Here is a 24,510-nt window from a genome sequence, read left to right on the forward strand (position 1 = left end):
TTGCAGCGTTTGATATTAATCAATCCTCCTACAAGTGTTTCTGAGTACAGGTACCTTCATCCTTTCTGGAACCAAGGTTGACGCATAAGTAAGTAAATCAACAATGATCTCCACCCTCAGGGAAACAGGCCTCTTCTTCCTCTTAAAGAATTAATTGAGGTTACTTCCTCCTCTTAATGAATTATATTCCCATATTTGATGGAAAAAAGGTGTGTGAAAAACATAAGACCTTGCAGAATTAGGTGACAAGTGGTAGAGTCAAAAATTTAGTGGTGGCCTAAATAAAAAGGGGGATAGCAGCGAGGGTTGAAGTATTTTAGGAAATCTTCAGGAAGGAAATGGGACTTGAGTGAAAATGCTTTGAATTTTAGTTTTTAGTCCTTCATTGGATTAGCATGACTTAATAATTAAAATCACGTGATCAACCTCATGAGCTAGTTCTTTATATTAGCTTATTGAAAGAGCCATTCGTTTTTTTCTTTCTTCTTTTCACATAGCCCATATTATTGAAATTTATCAAGGCAGGTTTTGACTGATGACATTCGCCAGGCCACATATGCGGAAAACTGTCATATGGCCTTGGTATTGGGCCAAGTGTGGAAAATTAGATATGGATAAATCCTCCTATTTTTACTGCTTTAATTGCATAGACTGGGGTACATGAAATAATTAACAGGGTTTTGGGTTGGAAATTTGCTTGGTTTCCATGTTGTGTTAAACATTTCTGTAGATTTGAGCAAAACTCAGGCACTAAAGCCAGTATTCAATTTTTCAGCGAGAGGTTCTAAGATGGAAGGAGTGGAATTGTGTCAGAATCATTAGGTTCTTTAAAACAAAGAAACAAAAACAACCTCTTAGTTTACTGTTGATATATGTATGTATCAAAATCAGAACTTTAAAAAATATACTTGCACATAATTTTGTCCAAGTTCTTTAAAAATATTGTCATTAAATATATTTGGTAACTATATATAATTATATATAAACTATATATATAATAAAATATACTTAGTAATTAGAACACTTTTATTTGGTTCTTGCCTAATTGTGTGTACTAATCCCCCCTTATTAATGGAATTCTGTTCTGGTTTTTTTTTTTCTTTCTGCTGAGGAAGATTTGCCCTGAGCTAACGTCTGTGTCCATCTCCCTCTATTTTGTATATGAGTCACCACCACATCATGGCCACTGACGAGTCATATTGGTCCACACCTGGGAACCAAACCCAGGCCAAGGGAGCTGAACGTGCCAAACTTAACCACTAGGACACAGAGCCAGCCCCCATTTCCGTTTTTTAACAGTCTACGGTAGAGATGATCTTCTCTTTAATCCTTAACATTAATTGTGAAACCTGTATAGCGTTCCTTGAGGAACTTCTGTTATGCTCCACACATTAATTCAGCAGTCGTACTCATTTAAAAAAAAATTCTTAGCTGAGTTTGATCCATCACAACCTGGAGTAAAATTTGATCTGTGATTTTGGAAATGAAAGAATCCTTAAAGCCATTATCTGTAAGGAAAATTAGAGCAGAATGTGAGAGTCACAGAATCCTCCTTTCACCTCTGAGCTGAATGGCGTCGCTTCTGATTCACAGACTATAATGAGAACGCAGTTGCACAGGTAACCTCTTTGAGAGTGGTAAGGCCAAATACAGGGATTATACTAAAAATCGAGAAATAGCTTTTTTATTAATCTTCCACTTCGCTTCTTGACAAAAACATTCAACACTGTGTTATCCTAAACTGATTGGTTCCCTGCCCATATTAATAACAGTTAATTGGAAGTTTTGATTCCAGTTAAGTTTGTTTACTACATGTGAACAAGAATCCTAACCTCATACAAAATAAACGGGCCTAGTCTCATGGACTATTCTAGGCTCTCGGTGCCTTGAGTGTCTAGGAGCTGGGTTTTCAGCAGCCTTTTGTTTTTGTTTTCACAGGATGTGTGAGACTGGTGAAGGGCTGTTTATTTTTCAAACTCGAGATGGGGAGGCCATCTACCGGAAAGTGCACTCTGCTGCCTTGGCCATAGCTGAGCAGCATGAGCGCTTGCTACAGAGCGTGAAAAATTCAATGGTACGTGTGGCATTTCTTCCTATGACCCAGTGTATACAACTATAGAATGCAACCTTGGAATCTTTCTGCTGAAAAACATGGCGAGCATTATTTGAGCAGTTGGTTTACTCCTGTAGTCAGCAATGGTTTCCTTGGATTAAACGCCATCCTCGGAAAGCCCAAAGCAGCCAGTTAGTAACACAGTAACCATACTTTCCTGTTTATCTCCTTTGTGCCTCAATCATTATAAATGTGTGTTTGTCTTAATCAGTTTGGGCTCCTGCAACAAATATAGACTGGATGGTTTATAAACAACAGAAATTTATTTACTTCTCACTAGGAAGCTGGAAAGTCCAAGATCAAGGTGCCAGCAGATTCATTGTCTGGTGGGACCCACTTCTGGATTCGTAGATGGCTGTCTTTTCTCTGTGTCTCACAAGACGGAAGGGGCGAGAGGGCTCTCTGGGGTCTCTTTTATAAGGGCGCTAATCCCATTCATGAGGGCTCTGTCCTCATGACCTAATCACCTCCCAAAGGCCCCACCTCCTATACTGTCACCCTGGGGGTTAAGATGTCAACATAGGAATTTAGGGGGGGAGCGTAATCATTCACTCCATTATAGTGAGTATGTACATTAAAATCAATTTGGATGTGTATGGACATCTGTAGACACAGCTATGTGGATTATTTACCTGTAGAAGTATGTTTATAGCTGTATCAGAAGTTATCATTTCAAATGTCAACAGCGACCAGAAAGAAAATGTGAGAGAGAGGGCTGAAGGGAAACTGGAGTGAAGTGTGAGAAGCCCAAGACTTGACAGCTCTTGACATGAGATTATGGGCTCCATGTAGGAGATTTCTTGATTTTTTTCCAGAGAAGCAAAGGATTTGAGTCCGTATATAATATCTTCTAGTTTATAACTATTGGAAGTTAATTTCATTTAAAACCAACAACAAAACAGTAATGCTGTGGGCCAGATAAGGTCTGTCTATAGACCCCATCCTGCCCGCAGCCACACATTTGCCATCTCTGGTTGATAAACCTTCATAGTCATCAATGTATAAAGACACCACAAACAAATACACATGAGCATATGTGAACACTCTCTCTGAACACCTACTCTGTTCACTGCATTGTGCTAGGGACTGTGACCTGTCCAGAGAACTAGGATTCATGTGTTTCTCCTTTAAGAAGAATACATTCATGAGCTCTTGAATGGACAACAGTTAAATAATGCAAGTCATGCATTGTGGCTGCAAACAACATGCAAAGAGCTTCACATCTGGAATGAAATCTGTAAAACCAAGAGGAGCTGGGTTAGCATGAGAAGAGTAGGGTAGTTTGAAACTGCCTGGTTTAAACACGTAGGATGGTTGGATTTAAAGAGGGGGAAAAGCATGCCAGTAGTATGATCTATACCAAAGCAGCCCAGATTATTCCCAAATGACTTATGCATGCAGTGCCCTGGAATTTTAGAGCAGGGATCAGCAAAACTTTCTGTAAAGGGCCAGGTAGTAAATACTTTAGGCTTTGTAGCCTGCGATGGTCTCTGTTGCAACAACTTAGCTCTGCTGTTGTGATGCAAAAGCAGCCACAGGTAAAACGTAATCAAATGGGTACGGCTGTGGTCCAAAAAAGACCCGTATTAATGGACACTGAAATTCAGATTTCATGTAATTTTCACATATCATGAAATAGTCTTCTTTGCTTTTTCCCCCAACTATTTAAAAATGTTCTTTTTGAACTAATGCAGCATGGTTTCCGTAACTCCATATGCTTACCAATTCTGGATATTGCAATAGAGATAGATAAATGGGTGAATGGATAGACGAGAGGATGGGTGAAAGATAGATAGATAGATAGATAGATAGATAGATAGATAGATAGATAGATAGATAGATAGCTGTAAAGTAGAATTCAAGTCACTTCAATCCTACAAGGCAACATGTCGTTGCATTAAAGTTGTGTAGCTATCCCATTAGATGCCTTTAAACATCTGAAGAAGTTCTTCCAAGATTACCTTATTGGTAAAACCATCAATTAGCATAAGTTGTTTTGCACTTGAAAGGCGGGTTCTGCACACACACGTTTTTCCATTTACAACCCTCTCATTACTTTCGCTAAAATTAATCAGGAATATGATTAATTCGTTGAGATCATCCCTTTGCAAATTTAACTGGAAAATAATTTTTGCTCTTAATTTGCTGTATGCTTAATGAGTTCTACAAAATGAATGTGATTTTAAAGCCACAACATCCTGTTTTAGGTGGAAATGAGTAAGCTTCAAAATGGGATCTGGCTTTCAAAGAGGTTAAACTGGGGATGGTGAAATGCTGAAACTCAGTGCACTTGGATCAATCCCTGATTAGGGGAGGAAAGAGATACCAGGTTAAAATGAAACAAATGAAACTGGCCTACCCTCCCTGGCTTACAGTTTTGAGTTTTCTGGTGATTGGATCCACACAGATCTGGCTATATTCTCATCTAGGCATTGCCTTTATGTCACTGCTGGCTTGGTTCTCTTGAGGGAGCCAGCGTCACAAATGGAGAAAGATGGCGAAAATAACCTCTGGGTTAGCCTCATTATTAGGAGGCCCTAACCCACTGTAAGCTGCCGCTGTTGTGAAACTTCCAAGACCACAAATACAGACAGAATGCCTCACTGTGGGACCCACGCCACTGTGAAGTTGTAACCTTGAGTGAATTTGTTTGGATCAGACTTGTGACCCTGAGTCCCAGAGGTCAAAAAGAGGAGATTTGTTGATCAGGGAATAAAATGATAATAATAATAATAATAATTGTGGTAGGCTGAATAATGGCTTCCCAAAGATGTCCACATCCTAGTCTCTGGAGTCTGTGAATGTTTCCTTACATGGCAGAAAGGTTTCTGCAAGAGGTGATCAAGTGAAGGCTCTTGAGGTGGGAGAGCATCCTGGATGATCCAGGTGGGCCCACTGTAATCACCGGGGTCCTCATAAGAAGCAAACAGGAGGCGTCTTCAGACAGAAGGTGATGTATGATGGAAGGAAAGAGCAGAGAGAGAGAGAGAGAGATTTGAAGATTCTAGGCTGATGCCTTTGAAGGTGGAAGAAGGCGACGTGACCATAGAATGTAGGTGGCCTCTAGAAGTTGGAAAATACAAGTAAACGCCTTTTCCCTTGGAACCTCCAAAAGGAACCAGCCCTGCTGACAACTTGACTTTAGCCCACTGGAACTGATTTTGGACTTCTGGCCTCCAGAGTTTTAAGAGAATAAATTTGTGTTATTTTTAGCCACTAAATTGTGGTAATTTATTACAAGAGCTGTAGGAAACTATACAATAATAATAAAAATGTATCATATCTCTACTCTGTAACAGGCAACATTTTAAAGAATTTCTTTATACTTTCTAATCCTCACAATGACCCTTGGATTGAAGGCCCAAGGCCACCAGCTTGGCAGTAGTGGGGCTCAAATTTGGAGGAGGCGTGCTGAGATAACCCCACTTTATGCCTTATCTCTGAATCAACCCCTAAACATGTTTTCTTTGCCATGCATGAGATTAGCTCACTGCCATTCTAAAAACTCCAAATTAGTGGCCAACATTTAAAAATTAAGAGGTTTCACATAAAACTCAGACTTCTGTATTATCTTGAAAAGTGAAAAGATCTGGCAACACTCTTCTCGCATCCCCACATGGCAACAGTCAGATGTGTCCAGTAGTGTCTGCCCTCTTTAGATAGAATGGGGATCCTCACATCTCCACAGTCTCTGCCTCTCTCTGTTGTTACTCTCAGCCAGTGGTCCTTCTCTGGGCAGTGGCTACCCATGCTGTGGCCAATTCATGTCTTGCCTACATTACTACATGTTTTAACTTTTTGTTGCTGTATAGCAAAGTACACAAACTGTACACTATAAAACAGTACACTGATTATCTCAAAGTTACTGCGGGTCAAGAGTTTTGACATGGCTTACCTGGGCCTCCAGCTTCAGTTTCTCATGAGGTTAAGATGCTCCAGTCTCATCCCAAGGTTAGACAGGGGAAGGATCCACTCACAAACTCACGTGGTTATTGATGGAATTTAGTTCCTTGTGGCTGTAGGATTGAGGGCCTCAGTTTTTGTTGACTGTTGGATGGAGGCCATCCTTAGCTCCCAGAGGCCACCTTCAGTCCCTCGCTGCATGGGCCTTCCCAACAAAGCCGCTTACTTCATAGAATCCAGCAAGAGAGTCTCCTTGCAGGGTGGAAGCCACAGTCCCACGTATCATAGTCATGCAAGTGACATCCCATCTCCCTGTCATACTCTGTTGATTCAAAGCAAGTCACAAATGCTTCCCACAGTCGGGGAAGGGGACAGACACACAGGGCATGAACGCTGGAGGAGGAATCCTGGGAGCCACCTTAGGGTCTGTCCCCACACTGTGCAAACTTCTGGAATAATATTTATTTGGTGCTTTGATTTTGACTTTTAAATATTTTTCCTACTTTGTGGTGTTTTGCTAATGATACCATTTGGTTATTGAACATCTGCTATATGCCAGGCTCTTTAGTAATAGCAGCCACTACCATTTATGAAAACTTCTACAATATACCTGACATTTTACTTGCTTTTTCTCTAATCACCACAGTAACTCTGTGAGGTAAATTCATTCATTCATTCATTCTCATTCATTTGTTCGTTCGAAAATGTTTGTTGAGGACCGAATATGCTCTGATAATGTGCTCTAGGATATAGTGGTGATCAGACAGGTGAGGCCCATGCTCCCATGGGGCTTACAATTCAAGACAGTATTACTGATGACCCTTGGCCTGGAAGGAATCACTCTCTCTTTCATATAGATGAGAAAACTGACGCTCAGAGTGGTCAAGTCACTTGCCTGCAGCCATAGAGCTCATTGCCACTGGAGCCAAGAATGTAGCATTGTTCTATCTGGTTCCTAAATCTCTGCATCTGGCTACAATACCTTTCTCCCTTGAAGAGTTTTAAGGCTTTTTGTGTCCCTCCTATGTCTCTACTAAGAATAGTCATAGTGTTTTCAGATTACCTTGAATATCAGAGTACTTTTCAGAAATATCTATCAACTTAGAGTATATCTAAAAAAATCACTGTTAAAGAAATCCCACCTTTTTGGGTAGTTTGGGCACCTGGTCGCAATCTCGTATTTCATAATTCCTCTCTCACCTCCTTGCTTTTTACATTCAGTGTGTTATTCATCTTCACTCTAAAGGATGCTAGAACAGGGAGTGGGGTTGGGCCTGGAGTCCCGGGGAGGGACTCACTGTTGAACGAGATGGGGCGGCAAGCTTGTTTGCCATCAGCTGCCAGCTGCAGCCGGAGAAGCTGCAGGGAGACTGTGGGGACAGCTCGGGGCTCCCTTGAGCAGCTAGCTATTTTTGCCACCTTGGAGATCAGTGTCTATGACAAAGTCTAATTTTGGAGCAAGGAGTGGCGGTGTGTGGGATGTTCCTCATTCCACGTCCGGGCCTGTCACTTTTAGAATTTCCTTCAAGGCAAGCGCGACAAGGTGGAGAATGACTGCAATGAAGAAGGCTCTCTCGGGGGCCGCAGGGTGACATTTAGGCTCCTGGGTGACTTCTCCCTCATACCCTGGAGCTCTGACTGCACACAGGTTTGAGAGTGAAATCTGAACTACACTTTTTCACTCTTTCCACTTCATCTCCTCTTTTTTTTTGTTTGTTTAATTGATAGACTTACTTTCGAACTTAGTTTTGCAAATAAAATTTGCTAGTGAATTTGTAGAATTCAAGCGCAATTCGTCCACCATTCTGGAAGCCAAAATCATTTATCTTCAACCTAATTTAGAAAGCAATATGCTACGCAATTTTTTTTTTAAATATAGAGAAAAATCAAAGAAATCATAGAATCGATTTCATTACTATTCAGATGCTGAAAGAGACCGTTGCCTGCTGGCGTTTTCTATGTATAAATACTCTTTTCACAACTCAACATCCTCCACTGTCTCACACCAAAACATGTTTTTACCTCTTCTGCTTATGGGTTGATTGGGTTAACCTATAGATTTTTTTTTTTAATTGGTGTACTGATAAAGCAATTATTGGCTTTGTCCCCTTCTGAATTAAACCCTTTTTATATCCTGGTCTATTAATTATCATTCAAACTTCTTTTATCAAACACCTATCTATTGCTTGCAAAGCAATATGGCAGGTCTTATGGAGAACATAAAATAAAACATAAAAAAAATCCTTTGCATTTTTAAAGGAGCTTCAAATTTAGATAAGGAGTTATGATTTATACCCTTCACATACGCAGCAATATAGTTCTGTGAGTCCAATTGATTGTGGTCTCATTAGAGGGCAATTTGTCCGTATTTATCAAAATTAAATTCACGCATCTCTTTTCTGAGCAATAGTCTTTCTAGGAATTTACCCCGAAGATAGACTAGCAGAAGCAAAGATGGTGAGGACACAAGTGTCCCTGGGGGGAGTGGTTCTTTATTCTTACACTAGATGTCTAACCAACATTTGCTGAGCCCTCCTCTCCACGAGGTGCTGGGGAAATGACTCCGGAGAAGAGGTTCCCATTCTTGGGGAGCTTATTTGTAATAACAGAAATAACTGGAGACGGCTTCAGTGTCCACCCAAAGGGGATAATTAGATGAATGATGGCAAGTGATGTCACAGGAAGTATACAAGGCAGCTCAAGAGCATGAAGAGAGTCACCCTCAGTAATATCAAAGGTGTGTGGAGTAAATGAGGAAGAGGCAGCACGACAGGCCCACACGCACTTTGTAAGCACAGAAAGTGAACTTCCGGTGGGATACACACCTACCTGGGAATGTTGATTACCCTTGGGGAGCAGGACTGTGGTTTGAGGGTCTGGAAGGGACTGTATGTCTTTCTCTTCCATTTAATTTCTTTTAACCATGGCTACATAATTATATTTGTAGGAACAGAAACAATAGTTGAACTTCTGGCATATGGCAAACAACTGTTGCCACTGGTGGGGGAGACAGAGGATTCCCTCACTATGAATGCATAAAAATGTGTGATAAGAGATACTGATTTAAAAAAATATGTGTTGTGGAGCTTAAAAGCTTGATAGGGAAATTTCCAGGCGCTAGAAATGGGGTTTCCAGTAAGTGGCAAGGGCATCTTTCTGGAGAAGGTTATGCCTGAGCTGAGTTTTAGGATGATCAACAGTTGCTACGTGTTACTGATGGTGATGATAATGTATCTGACATTTATTAAGAACTTGCTATGTGCCAGGCACTCCTCCAGGCACCAGACATGTGTTAACATTTAATCTTCAACATGACTCTATTGACTTGGGAACTAATATCCATTTTTATGGCTAGGGAGTTCAAAGTGTGGACACACAGCTAGAAATGATGGAGCCAAGATTTAAATCCAGGTGTTGCTGGCTCCTTGGTCCACACTTTAGAAACCGTGCTATCCTTACTCAGCTAAAATTAAATTAACTGAGTTAAGCCACAAAGCACTTCTCATGAATTCATTAGAAACTAAAAGAGGCTGAGTGGGATTAACATCTAGGAATAGACATTTTAAGACAGACTAAACTGTTTGTTCAGACACGATAGATACTTCTGCAACTTAGCCTTCTCCCGTAAATTTGCTGTGACTTTTGTTTCTGTATATTAGGGGGGAAAAGTCATTTTCTGAGCATGTTCTTTTCAGTCGCTTATAACAACATCATAACTTGCACCGTGCAATGGTGTGTTTTCATAGTTCTTTCAGCTGATTCATAAATGCTGCTGTAAGCTCCTGTAGCCTTGCCGTGGTCGTCGTTTAGCTGGTGGCTGTGCCTCTACCGGAAAAGGAGACAAACTGAATGTTGCTAACAGGTTGTAGCTTTGTTTATAAGCTATAAAACTGGTATTAATACTTGAGATGGTGGCTCCGTAAGTAGGCTGTAAGTTGAAAGCCTGATGGTGGCAAGACAGCAGGTCGTGACATAAACTAAAGATGTTCCCATGAGGGCAGAGGGTGCATCTGGTTGACCATATGGGCCATGGGGAGTAATGTAGTTTTCCCAGTGTCAATCATGGCAGAGAGGATAAAGATAGGAATGGTGATGAGGAGTGGGAGATGAATGGAGTCAGTTCAATACAATTTCTAATCTATTTTGAGAAGTTAGGAAATAAGTGCTTTATCCATCTCCACCAAAGGTTGACATACATTTTCTGCAAGGGCCAGATGGTAAATACTTTAGGTTTTGGTTCCTGCTGCTGTTTCTCTTCCTCCTCCTCCTCCACAACCTCCTCCTCTTTCCCCTCCTCTTCTTTTTTACTTTAAAAATGTAAAAACCATTCTTAGCTCTGGACCGTACAAACACAGGCCAGCAGGATTTGGCCTGCAGGTTGTGGTTCACTGTCCCCGCTCCACACCCTGGTTTGTAGGCATTAGATACAAATGCAATTATTTTACCCGTCCCTGCCCGCCAAGCCACGTGGATTCACTTTTTCTCCTAGGAGTTTGCTGAAGGCAAAGCAATAATCTCAAATACCTTTCAGTAAAATCAGAGGCCACTTATGATCTTAACCAGAATCACTCATTTTAAGAGAGACCATAGGCATCATTCAGTAGGGGTTCCAGCTTTTGGCTACCCCATCAGACACATGCTCTGCCTTTTGTGGCTTTTTTTTCCCCATAATATTAAAGTGTTGGACGTGACCAGAATCTGATAACCCGAATGCAGCATGGAGAGGGCATTCAGAGGTGGCGCCAGGATGGATGGTTGTCACCAACTATGAAGCTTTTAGCATTTGGGGAGATACAGTGAGTTGTTTCTGCAGAACTGGAAATTAACCACTTAGTAGGTTCCTACCCAAATACTCATTGACCTGTCCCCGCATGAAAAATGCAAATCCTCCTCCATTATGCAACTAGCAAGGGGGAGGGGTAAAGTTATCCATTGGTTCAGCTTCAGGCAGTAAGAAATCTTAGGCCGATGTCTCAAGTGGCCAGACCAGGGAGAGGGAGTTAAGATCACCAAAGATTTAGAGGGCAGGTGTTGTGGGCTCGCACATGCACTCCACTTTTTGTTTGGTCTACAAGGTATTGGCACAGATGATATTTTTAAAAAATTAAATTAGTTCCCCATGTTTAAAATGGGAGGTTTCACACAAAATATGTAGTTCTATCTTTTGAAAAAATGAGAATATCTGGTAACACCGTGCCTACCTGGGTTATAATGGAATAGCGACTACCATTTTGATATGGCGAATGGTCTTCAGTTTTTCATAATTCTTGTCATTTCTTGTTGTATTGACAACCAGGAGGTTTTACTCATTTATGCTACCTGCACAACCCGTGTTGGCATTCGGTTTGCAATCCCTAGTTTAGGGGAACAACACATACCTCTTGTGCTTTATATTTTTGCCAAGATATTTATTTCCCTGACATGGCTTTTCATTGAAGATTATGGCCATTTCCCTGGTAGCAAAAGGTGGCAGTTACTGGGGAAAATGTCGGGGTAGATGTACATCTGGGAGTTTATGATAGAAAATGCAAAACGTGTGTAAGCATGAGTATACATGGGGACCAAAGCCGGCTGTACAGTCAACATGTTACAGACAAGTAAACCAGGCTTTCATAGTTTTCATTCAATAAGGCAAAAATTGCATGGTGAGCTTTTAAAGGCTCTGTTATGTATCATCAGAAGGGTGACCGTAGGAACTTTTTTCCCAGCTGGGACGTTTTTGAGAGTGAAAGTTTAACCCTGTTTAGAGCAAGACTGGCTATGTCATTTGCAGGCCTGGTTCAAAATGAAAATGCAGGGTCTCCTGTTCAAAAATTAAGATTTTCAAGACGGTGATAGCACAGCATCAGACCAAGTGTGAGGTCCCTCTGAGCATGGGGCCCTGTGTGACTGGCCCTGATTAAGAGTTATGTGTAGATAACAGATGTAAACCAGGCATGCTGGATTGTAGAGTCACCCTAAACCAGTGGTTCTCAATGGGTAGTGGTTTTCCTACTGGGAGACATTTGACAGTATCTGGAGTGATTTTTGGTTGTCAACACTGGGTTTGGGGGAAGGGGGTGAATGTGCTACTGGCATCTGGTGGGTAGACGGGTGCTGCAAAGCCTCCTACAATGCACGGGACAGAAAGAGTGAACTGGCCCAGAAGGTCAATAGCAGGAGGTGGAGAACTCCTGGCATGAAGGTAGGGCAGGCCCTGCTGGAAGGCTGGGCCAGAATGTGATGGGCCAGGCTGTCTGGGGTTGCATGTCGCTTCTGAGCTACACGGCCCAGCCTCCTTTTCCCTTGTTTATTTCATATGTCATGCGTGGCTGATAATAGGGTGTATGACTCACGATGTTGTGTGCTCCACATGAGCAAGGACACGTTAGGCACTGAGGAGGGACATAGTAAGATTCAACAAATGTGGGCTCTTGTAGTGAGTCCTTTTTACTCGCACAAACTGGTGTGAGCTGGGCTGGGAGAAAGATACTCACCTTGAAGCAGTGGGGATATGAGGGATATAAATGGGCGCACCAGGCCTCTGGGGGATGGGGCTGAGCGCTGTTGTTTGGTGTTTTTTAAGACACTGATGGTGTTCATGTGAGCATGACAGTGTCAGATTATGAGGTAAGGCCCCTGTCTTCTCTGTGGGCTCCGGCAGGGCCTAGCACTCAGCAGGACTCCATAAATATGCACAGTTATGCCCGCTCTGCAAAGCGAAGCACGGGAAAACGAAGTACGGCGTATCTGCGTGGTCTAGACGATCTGCCCACCAACCCGCCACTCCAGAGTGAACCTAAGACAGGAGACACAAATCGTGCCTTCGCTCACTGGACTCCGTTCCAGCATACGTGTGCCATCTTGTCACTAAAGCACCTGTTTCTATTGAGTTTGAGCCATTGAGTTTAAAGGTTCAATGTGACCTTATGGGATTTTTGCCTTATGCATTAGCTTCAAAAGCTGACCTCTGAGTAAGTGGCCATTCCACTGGAGGCTCTAAGCCACCAGAGGGCAGGGACTAGGCCCCATGTGTCTATAATAAGCTCATGGCCTGGCACAGGGCTTAATAAAGGTTTGTCAAATGAACAAAATAAGGATTGAATAGATAGTTTTATGAGTGCAGAGAAAAAGAAAAATGAAGCCAGAATACCCAATCCATTCCCTCCCAAGGCCAAAACAAGGTGCAGGTTCCAATCGAGTCCGCTTTAAGAGGCCTTGGCAAACAGTCTTTGAGGATATCCATTTCCATGTACAGGTGGGGAGAGGATTTCCTTAGCAAGGAGGCATAAAAAGTTATCAGAAGCAAAGGGAGCAGTGATTTTGTTTTATGCATGTGGCTGAGAATTCAGATGGCTCTGAATAAATTGATGCAAATCACTTTCATTCCCCGTGAAAATAACCGTTTGAGTGCATCTGGTGCTCAGCATAATGCTGCACTTGGAAATTTGGCCCCAAATGGTTGATTTCACTAACAGTCTGCTCTATCAAAGCCGCAAGTGACAAAGGAGGCATTGTTTTAGCCAGAGTTCTGCTCACCAAGTCGTGTCTCCACTGCATTTTTTCCTTAACAGGAAAGCAATCTTTCTCTCCTACTCGCTTTTTCTTTACTTCTCTCTCCTTTTTTTTTCTCGTAACGTTCAAGAAGTAAGCCCCTGCTCTATTTCCTTGACAGTTCAATAATATTCTGTGATCTCTTGTAACATTTTGATGATAGGAGTACCCATCATTTTTTTCTCCATGTGTCAGAATAAGGGAGAGGAATTGGAGAAAGGAAAGATAGCTCGTTGGGTGTTTCATGCCAAACATCTGTCAGAGCTGGAATCAGGGCCAGGCAGCCCGTGAGAGCAGGTTTCATTAGGCCGCCAGGGGAGACCACGTTTGGCAGATAGTTAATTTCCACTTGAGAGAAGGCCCCTGGGACAGTGGGGTTCCAAGGGTCTGGTGGAATCACTGGTAGATTCTGTTCCTCAAGATGGCGGGGGTGGCATTCCCATATCCTTGCAGCCTAGATTTTCGACCGGTTGCCGTTTCTCTAAGCTTTGGAAATAAAATTCAGCTTCATTTTATCACTATGAACAGGATATGAACCTATTCTTAAAGGTCTTCATAACATCCTCAACACTTCCTGTGAAAAATACACAGAATTTTGATGTGAACTTTAGCTCTGGAGTAGGAGGCCGGGTCTTAAATCCTGGCTGGGCATCCTTACCAGCTCAGTGTCCTTGGGTAAGTCACTTCGCCACTCTGAGCATTTGTTTCCCCCTCTCTAAAGGGAGGATTATATTACTACACACCTTGCTGGGTGGGGTAAGGCAAGTGATTTCTTGACATAGTGCCTGTCACCTACTCAATACAAATCAATCTGAGCCATTATTATTATTGACTTATAGTAGAAGAGGATGAAATGACAAGAGGATGGAAGATTATGGGGGTTTCTCATTCACTTAATGATTCATTCGTTCAGTCAAGTCAATCAATTTGTCCATCAGTGTTTCAGTGTCATTCACCCACTTTTTCTTAAGTGCCTACCTTGTGCCAGGAATCCTGCCAGGCACTAGGTCTAGGAGCACATACAAGGAATCTCCTCCGCCTGCAGGAAGGAAAGCTCTGCTTAGAAGAGGATCTGCTGTCTTTTGTAGAGGAAGGAGCGCCATTGTGGAGGCAGATGGTGATGCGAGCCGAGCTGAGATTTAAAGCCATTCTTTATAAAGTCCTGGGGAGCCGAGGAACTGTGTTTTATTCATTTTTAAGTTTCCAGCCCCTGGCATAGTGCATGACTTATAGATGACGCCCAGAGTATATAAATGGATGCAGTGAGTGAGTGAATGAACCAAAGAATGCAGAGGGCAGAATTCATTGGAAGGGGGAAGGGAAAAGGCAGGGCCATCAGGCAGGGAACGTGTAAGCAGAAAACCAAGTTAGGAGGCGCGGTGAAAGTGAGGGATAATTAGAGTTGGAACGAGCGGCTCCAGCTGGCTCTGTGCTGAGCGTCTTTGTGCTTTATTTCGTTTAATTTTCACAACTATCCTTGGAGATAAGGATTGGTTTTTGAATCCTATTTAATTTATTTTTACATAGACCCATGTATGTAACATTTAACTAACCACAAAAATATGATCATATAGATGGTTATTGGTATGTATTTTTTTTCTCTTCGCTATTTGTATGCATCTCCTTCCCTCCTATCCCTTCATTAGCGACTCCTAAATCTTGTTAAGAAGTTCGCACTTATCTTTCCCTGTTTTCCTCTTTACCCTTTGAATCCTATACAGAAGTCTATGTATCCATATACACACGCACATAGATGTATACACATAATCAGTATTTGGGGGTCATCGTTGGTTTTACAAAATTGTAATCACATTGCACATTTTAAAAACTACCCCCCGGTTTTCTCATTCAACAGTAAATATAAATGCCTAATGGACATAGTTAAAAGTTACATGGGATAGGTCTGAATCAGGGGTTGGCAAACAACACCCCACAAGCAAAACCCAGCCTGTACCTGTTTTTGTAAGTAAGCTTTTATTGGAACACGGCGTCGCCTGCATTGAAAAAAAAAGAGTTAATTAGTTGGTGCTAGAGACTGTATGGTCTGCAAAGCCATTTGCCATCTGGCCTTCGACAGAAAAGTTAGCTGACCTTGGTCTTATTCATGCTTTTTAATGGCTGCATAATATTTCAGGGTTTTGAAGTAACATTAATGTATTAAGCCATCTATGGAAATATCAGATTTTTTTGGCCATTAATAAAAAATACTACACTAAACATCCTTGTCCACATGCTCTTCTATACTCTTAACTTTATTTTACTGAGTTTCTGAACTTAACTTTATTTAACTGAATTTTCCAAACTCATGAGTTTGGATTCTGAATTAAAGTTTGTAAGTATTTTTAAATTTAAATAGGTAGTGTTGTATTGCCTTCCAACGTCCTGGAGTCCTGTGCCTTTCAGTGACAGTTTCATTAGGTCCATTTCATAGATGGGGAAACTAAGGCTGAGTGGTTCACAACTACTAAGTGAAGAATCGGGACAGAAGCACAAAGCCCGGACTTGTGCTCATTTGGGAGACTCGGTGGAGGTGGAACCGAGGCATCTGGGGCCTGACTGTGTGTGTGTTTGTGGTCTGGGCGGGGCTGATAGGGTGAGGAGGCGGGAGGGGGAGACAGTGGTTCTCTGCCTTCAGGAGCATCAGAGTCCCCTAAAAGGCATACTAAGCCACAGGTTGCTGGCCCCGCCTCCAGTGTTTCAGCTGGTCTGGGTGAGGCACTGGAATTCGTATTTCTGATAAGTTCTCAGGTGATGCTGATGTGGTTGGTCCAGGCAGCACACTTTGAGAACCACTGCTCTAAAGTGACTCTGAGAGTCTGGCTCCTTGGTCCTTAGAAGAAATGTAATGGGAGCGAGAGAGAGCACAGCATGGGACACATGCTTTGATGCTGTTTATGCATACAAAAATTCACAGTAAAACTTGAAGCAATCGTTCAGAGATTATACCATTGTACTGAGAACAGAAGTGTCCATTCAGGCGTCATTCCCTAATTGTCTAATTATACTGGACATCAACCGGTCTTTCCATGTGTATCCGCAGTACATGTTCACCAGGTTTTGTGTGTTTAGGAAAGCAAGAACAAGTTGTTAAGCTCTCTCATTGCAGAAAGCCAGATCCTTTAAGAGGTCATTCCTGCTCTTAACACAAAGGAGATCGCACCTGTCCAGCAGGTGGAGGAAGAGCGGGCGCAAGAGCCGCTGTGCAGACCTCTGGACACCTTGAGAATGACTTACCTCTTTTTGTCAACAGCGTGGTTGCCCCACAGCGATTACAAAAGTTGTTCGACAGCATGTGCACCTCTGTTCCAGAGGAATTGGTTTCTACCACTTAGCGGAGCAATTAGGATTTTAAGCAGCGTGTATTGATTAAGCGAGCCTGCTTCATCAAGAGGAAGGAACCCCAAAGAATGCAGCAAATGTAGTTATCTCAGTAAATTACACCCAGGACCGAACCAAATAAGATATATTTGCTAGAACTTTACCAGGGTGTTTGAGAAACCTCAGAAATGTAGATTTGCCAGACTTGGTGAATAGATTGCATGCTCCGCAAACACGTACTTGATTTTTATGTCTTTTTTTTTTTTTAAAGTATTGTCTAAGACTACTATTCTCTTTCAAGGGAGACATTTGGTCTGAATTTTGTAGGAATAAACCTAACATTTTAAGATTCAGTTCAAAACGTTTACTATTCATGAGATATTTCGAGTACTTGTCTCTGGTTAGGGATTTGAAATTATGTTTGAGCTTCTTTGAGAATGCTTTTCTAGTCTCCTTTTAACTTCCCTCGGTTTTCATTTTCTTGTAAGTGTCATTTGGAGAAGACTGAAGGGGTTAGGGCTGGGGTGAGGGGTGGACCTAGGAAACTGCTGTGTTTGAAGTGGGAGGATGTTTCTTCTCGGCGAGCCTGTTCTTGGGGGAGTGGCATACTCACACGTATTCCTCAGCACCTTCTTCATAGTTCCAGAGTTCTGAAACCAGTGCATGGGATGGTATGCAATTGAGGGAAGAGGCTGTGATTCATTTTGAGATGCATTAATATCAAAAGAAGACTTTTGGATTAAAAGAGTTGATTTGCACATGATATAAAATGCAAATTGTGCATAAGGATGTACAATGTGAAATAAGTCTCTCCCAGGCTTTATCGTCTTGGGCCATCAATTTACTTTCTCAGAAGCAAACACTTCACCAGATTTTTTGTATCCTTCCAGAATATATATCACTTAATAGATATAAAACTTATCTATTTATTAATAAGTTTATTCGTTCCACAAATATGAGTATTTACTTTGTGGCAGGCCCTGTTCTAGGAACCATGAGTACATCAGAGAACCAGAAATAGTTCTTGTCTTCAAGGAGCTTACTGCATTGTTATGGGGGGTGAGGCAGACAATCAACAATAGAAAATAGACGTATAACTCTCTATCCAGAGTTGGTGAATGCTGTGAAGACTGCAGTGTAAGAGGAAAGAGTAATGGAGGTTGGTTGCTCTGATAAGGTGACACTCTGGCAGAGAGCTGAGGGAAGTGAGGAGTGAGCCTTGAAAATTTTTAAGGGCTGATTGTTCCAGGCAGAGAGGACCTTAAGTGCAAAGGCCCTGAGGCAGCTCTGTGCTTTGTATGTTCAAGTACAAGGAGGCCGTGATTTTGAAGCAGATGAAAGGAGGAGAAGAGAGGTAGGAGGTGAGGTCTACAAGTAACTAGGAGCCAGGTCCTATGACCTTGTAGCCGTGGGAAAGACTTTGCATTTTTCTTGGAGTGAGTTGGGAAGTCACTAGAAGGTTTTGAGAAAAGGGGAGATATGCTGACTTCGCTTTTGAAAGGGACACCCTGGCAGCTGTTTGGAAAAGACTAGGGGTGGGTGGGGCAAGAGTGCAAGCCAGAAGGTGTATCGGGGGCTGTTGCGGTCACCCAGGCATCTAGGTGAGCGCTAGTGACGTGGACCAGGATGGCGGAGATGGAGGCGGTGGTGAAAAGTGGTGGATTCTCGACACATTGTGAAGATTAGAACAGCAGGAATTGCCAATGGATGAGCTTCTTGTAGGACAGAGAGTGAACAAGGTAGTCTCAAAGGTTTTTTTCTTCTCCTTCTTTAAACAAAGCATCAGGTAGGCTGGAAGAACCATCTACCTAGAAGGCGAAGTGGTCAGGGGGGAAGGAGCGTGAGAAACTGTAGTTTGGGTTTGTACACGTTGAATGAGAGATGCCTACTAGGCATCCGGGTGGAGGTGGGGAGCAGACTGTTAAATACACAAGTCTGAGGTTTCGGGGAAAGACTGGAGTTACAGATGTGCATTTGAAAATCATCAGAGTGTGGATAGATGGTATTTAAACCCATCCCAGTGATGAGCTGTCTCCATGAGCAGGCATAGATAAGTCATTGCAGCCTCTTGATTTTAGAATTATTTTATATCACTTCACAAAGATCTACCTTTTTCTTTTTAATGGCTACAGATTAGTCTGTTGGATGATGGGCGATAATGTGACGGTAAGGCTGCTTTGTTTAAGAATAAAAACAAAATCACCAACTCGTCCACTTTTCTGATGTAGTAATATTTAAAAGTAATTTTTGTCGGTCTAACTTTGACATCTAAATTAAAATTAAATTTTCAAATTTATTCAAAAAGTGGTTATTGAAATAGTTGTTGATAGAGTGGGTCCCAGAATGCAAATCGTGGTTAGCAGGAAAAAATGTTATAAAGGAGATTGAGTCAGAATTTAATTACATTATCTCATCTAGTAAATTAAAAATGGTTAGGGAAATGAACAAAGTTTGCTACAGCCAAAGGATGGGCTGTGACACGGACATTAAAATGACAGTGTAGAAGATGGCAGTAGTTAGGAATGTAAGATATATTCTTAATATATTAAATGAAAAAAGAGGCTGGCATAAGAGTGTATACACTATCAAGTAGTTTGTGTTGTATTTATTATGTATGCACATTTTTAAAAAGACTGGAAGAAAATATATTAACATGTTAAAATTCTCTTTGTTTCTTTGGTTTCGTTTTTTTCTAGATGACGAGTATGGGGTTTATTTCAAGTCTGCCTTATGTTCTTTTCTGTATTTCCTGAACACAATAAAAATATATCAATACTAAGAAAGAAAGAATACAATGTGTTACAAGTTTTAAAAAATAGTTAAAAAAAAATCACATAAATGTGTACCTCCCCTGCTCCCTTTTAGGTACCGGGCAAAATACTTGTTACGTGCTATCAAGTCGGCTCCGACTCCTGGCGACCCCGTGAATGAATGATATCCACAATGTCCTGCCCTCTGTGAATGAGTGACGTCCACAATGTCCTGTCCTCTGTGAATGAATGACATCTACAATGTCCTGTCCTCTGTGAATGAGTGATGTCCGCAATGTCCGGACCTCAACAGCCCTACTCAGCTTCTATAGACTCAGGCCTGTGGCTTTCTTTCTGGAGTCAGTCCATCTCATTTGATCTTCTTTTCCTGCTGCCTTCTGCTTTGCCCAGCATCGTTGTCTTTTCCGAAGAATCCTGCCTTCTCATGACGTGCAAAGTTGGATAGCCTCAGTTTTATCATTTTTGCCCCTAGTTATAGTTCAGGCTTAATTTGCTCTAGGACCCACTTGTTCATCTTTCTGGCGGTCCAGGGTGTCCGTATAGCTCTCTTCCAACACCATATTTCACGTGAATCCATTTTTTTCTTGTCAGCCTTCTTCACTGTCCAGCTTTTGCACTTGTACGTAGTAATTGGGAATATGAGGGTGTGGATATCTTGGCCTTAGTCTCTAATGACACTTCCTTACACTTGATGATCTTTCCTAATTCTTTCATTGTTGCCCTTCCAAGTTTCAGTCTTCTCTTGATTTCTTGGCTGCAGTCTCCATTTAAATTGATGACTGAACCCAGGTAAACGAAATACTACCAGATCCAAAGATAGAGCTGCCTTGGAGAATGTAGACAAACTCCTTGGGAGAGGAGGGGGGGATTTTGATCCTCGGGGACCCTAGAGCTTCTTGGATTTTCTCCTGTTCCTACAATTGTTTCATGCCTGTAGGAAGAGCTCCATTCACGCTTGTTCACTGAATTCATTATATACCAACTGGGACCAGGCAATTACATATATTCTCTAAGCATATTTATTTATTCAATTCGATATGTGACTTTGTTGTTGTTGCCTGAAAACTCTTTAAGCTTCTGCCCTCAAGCCAGAAACACACTCCAATATCAAATGTTTAGGTTTAAAAAGAAAATGTGAATGTTCCTACTAGGACCTCATTCAGAAACTCTTGCTAAAGACAATATTTTGATTGATATAAGGCTAATTATAAATGTTGCTAACATTAATAGAACCCCACTAGTCATGTGTGTTCTTGGAATTAGCTGCAAAGTGGAAACGGTTTTGCTCTCGTTTTTTACTGACTAGATATTAAAGATACAGAAGGTAGATAACTAACCTAGCGTCATGCAATTATTAGTGGTAGATTCTAGACTTTAACCCAGATTTTCGGCCAAGTTTGAGCTCTTACCACAGTGGGAAACTTTTTTCCCAGAATGCTGATCCAATTGTGATAAATAACATTTGTGGTTCTCAAAGTGTAGTCCATGGACCAGTAAGATTGGAACCATCTGGAAACTCGGTAGAAATGCAAACTCCTGTGCCCCACCCGCATTGTGGGAATCTGCATTGTAATGAACCCTCCAGGTAATTCTTAGGCTTGCAAAAGTTGGAGAACCTCCGACACAGGGTCCAGAAAGCATAGGTAGATTAGATTTTCAAATATTATTTTAACAGGAGAGTTCGCAAGCATAGTTCAGGAAGCCAGATGGAGAACGGCGGTAACTTGAAGGGTAGTGTGAACGTGACAGCTGAGTTTTGAGTGGAATGAGAGAAAGACACACTGAGATGCTGTTTCTTTTGGAACCCAGTTTTACTTTTTCTCTCATGGACTGAATTGTCCCTTCTGAGTCAACTTTGCCCACATTTTGTGCTTAAAATATGCACAGAAAATAAGTTGGTTTATATATACTTTCTTAAACTGAGTCTACTATCAGAATTGCATGAGCCTTGGAAGGGTGTCAGGCTGAGCGGAGATTCAGGCATTAGACGTAGCTCTGACTCACAGCTCAATCTTATTGTCAAAACTGTGTCCTCAGTCCGTCTACAGTTGCACGGGGGCCCAGGTTGAGGGAATGGGAAATTATAATATGATTTGCATTTGCAAAGTTGCTATTGGCAGAGATCCCACTTGAGTTACTTTTAAGGAGCAAGCTAGTGGAAGTTTAAGAGTCTGATGAGGATGGAATTAGGTCTTGAAGTACTAACGTTTGCCATTGTGATGATTTGTGCTTGTTTCTGAATGGATCCAGACCGATGCCACAAACATGGCATATGGTACTCATGATTGGCTGTAGAAGCAAACAATTACATCCTGTCGTGCTGTTCAGTTTCGCAAAACACAATGCTCTACTGTAAAAACAGCTGGATTCCAGAGAAGGGCAATAGGCTGCAGTATAGTGGCTAAGACTCATGAGGGCCCTGCACTCCTGGTCTCAGACTTAAATAAGAAGTGCACAGGCAGCGAGTAAGCGTCAGTCAAACCAAGGGAAGAATACGGAGACCACAAATATGGCTGGCGGCGTGGAAGACATTTCTTCTTCTTTTCTCGCTGAGAAGTTATACATAGTGGTCATTAGAACTTTTTCTCTCCCAAGAGCATTGATCTGACGTGCCCAACATTATGAGGGAAGGGTCTTGGCAATCAGCACTTCCATGATTGTGAATATTGGGAGGTTTTTAAAAGAATCTGTGTTGTTGACAAGGATAATGATAGGGACCCTGCTTTGGCCAGTTGTCACTCAAGTTTAAATGTTACTTTCCTCTGCGACTGCTTGACCGAAGTAGCCACCCAGTAACTTGCTATATCATGCTTTTTTTTAATAGTCTGCACAGCACATACTACTATCTGATTTTATTGTTTTGGTGACAGCTTTATTGAGATATAATTTACCTACCATACAATGCCCCCTTTTAAACTGTATCATTCAGTTTTTAATATATTCACAGAATTGTGAAACTATCACCACAATCAACTCCAGAACATTTTCATCCCCCTGAAAAGAAACTCGTCTCCTTTAGTCGCCACCTGCCTAGCATTAGGCAGCCACTGATCTGCTTTTTCTCTTCTGCATTTGCCTGTTCCAGATATTTCATGTAAATGGAATCATGTAATTTGTGGTCTTTTGGGACTGGCTTCGTCCACTTAGCGTAATGTTTTTAGCTTCATCAATGTCGTAACATGTGTCAGGATCTCATTCCTTTTCATGCCGATCCAATTATTTTTTATTTGTTTCATTTTATTGTCGGTCTCCTTAGAAGGAAAGTTCCGTGAGAAAGGAGAATTTGAGGTTAAACAAGAGGATGGATGTGTCTCTTTTCACACAGCTCAAGAGGACAGCTGAAACCTGGGTCTGTGACTCCACGGTCAGTTTATCTCCCTGAAAGCACAATACTCTTTGTGCCTTCAAAACCCGATCAGTTACATCCATTGATTGAGTATTTCAGGCCTCTGGGCAGCATCAGAACTCAGGCTGGGTTAGGAAAGGAGCTGTGTGCATTCCTGCTGTTTGGGGAAAAGTTTGAGCATTGAAGTACAGGGTGGCATTTGTTTGATTTTCACAAAGCCTGGTCTTTCTTCCCTGGTGGGATTTTGAGCTAACGCTACCTATAGAAGGAATAAATGTGCAGAGCTGAGCCCCTGCTGTTGGACTGTCCTAGCCCACTGTGCGTATGTGTGTTAGCAGGTCCCCCACCCCCTCCAGCCTCTGCTTCTGCTCACCACTTGAATGGAGCAGAGCTTTATTGTCCTGTCCCCTGCAGCCAGTGACTGCGCGTTAATCTAACCTGGACCTAAAGCTTTAGCAGGAGTTCAGCCTTGGGCAACAGTGCTTCTAATTTGCTGGGTTGATTAGGATTTATTTCTGAACACTGTTCCCTGTGACCTGGGCAAAAGCAGGGTTTATTCTTTCGTTCATCCGTCCGTCCTATATTTGTTAAGCCCCTGGAGGCCCCAGCGAGGTGCTAGGGATACAGAAATAAAAGATAAAATCCCCGTTTTCCAGGAGTTCATGGCCTAAGGTAGGAGGTGGGCTGGTTTAGCGGCTATCACAAAACAATGATCAGAGGAAGAACAGAATGAGGAGATGTCTGGGAGGAGGTCCTGATGCCACTGAGGGAGAAGAGATGTCAGGAGAATGTCGAGAGGAGGTGATTCCTGAGCTGACTCCTGAAGGAAAAGTAGGATAACCAGGTGAGAAGTGGGGAAATTGGAGAGGGCACGCAGACCGCACACAGCCTATTTAGAGGCCATATTTCGCTGGCAGCCCTTCTTTTAGATTAATGGGTTGGATTCACTCGTGTGCTGGCAAATATTTAGTAAATGGCTCTCTGAAAAAAGTGTATTCACGGGCCCGTCCCAGTGGCATAGTGGTTAAGTTCACACGTTCCACTTTGGCGGCCCAGCATTCGCTGGTTTGGATCCCGGGTATAGACCTACGCACTGCTTGTCAAGCCATGCTGTAGGAGGCGTCCAACATATAGAGTAGAGAAAGATGGGCATGGATGTTAGCCCAGGGCCAGACTTCCTCAGCAAAAAAGAAGAGGATTGGCAGCTGATGTTAGCTCAGGGCTAATCTTCCTCAAGAAAAAAGAAAAGTGTATTCATGTGTACACAGAGTTGGAAAGAGATATACAGAAGCATACTATTATATAGTTTTCCTACCACATAGATACAATTGATATAAATAACATGAGGAGTATAGATTATAATAAAATAATCAGGAAGTGATGAGTTTTGAGCTATATATATATATATATATATATATACACACACACACACACACACCATACATGTAATTATTTGAATAATATCTATGCAATTAGCTGTATTATATATACACAATTTATTTAACTGTAAGTTTATATAATTTAAT

General features: G+C 41.9%; 1 protein-coding gene across 1 annotated transcript in view; it reads left to right on the plus strand.

Annotated features, from left to right (window-relative positions):
• DOK5 (docking protein 5) overlaps nt 1-24,510 on the plus strand; it is a 151,780-nt gene that overhangs the window by 113,442 nt on the left and 13,828 nt on the right. Inside the window, exon 6 of the mRNA XM_046679457.1 lies at nt 1,939-2,074. Coding sequence (XP_046535413.1) covers nt 1,939-2,074 — 136 coding nt within the window. The remainder of the gene's footprint in view (nt 1-1,938; nt 2,075-24,510) is intronic.

The sequence above is a fragment of the Equus quagga genome, chromosome 12, assembly GCF_021613505.1.
Source record: "Equus quagga isolate Etosha38 chromosome 12, UCLA_HA_Equagga_1.0, whole genome shotgun sequence".
Taxonomy (NCBI): domain Eukaryota; kingdom Metazoa; phylum Chordata; class Mammalia; order Perissodactyla; family Equidae; genus Equus; species Equus quagga.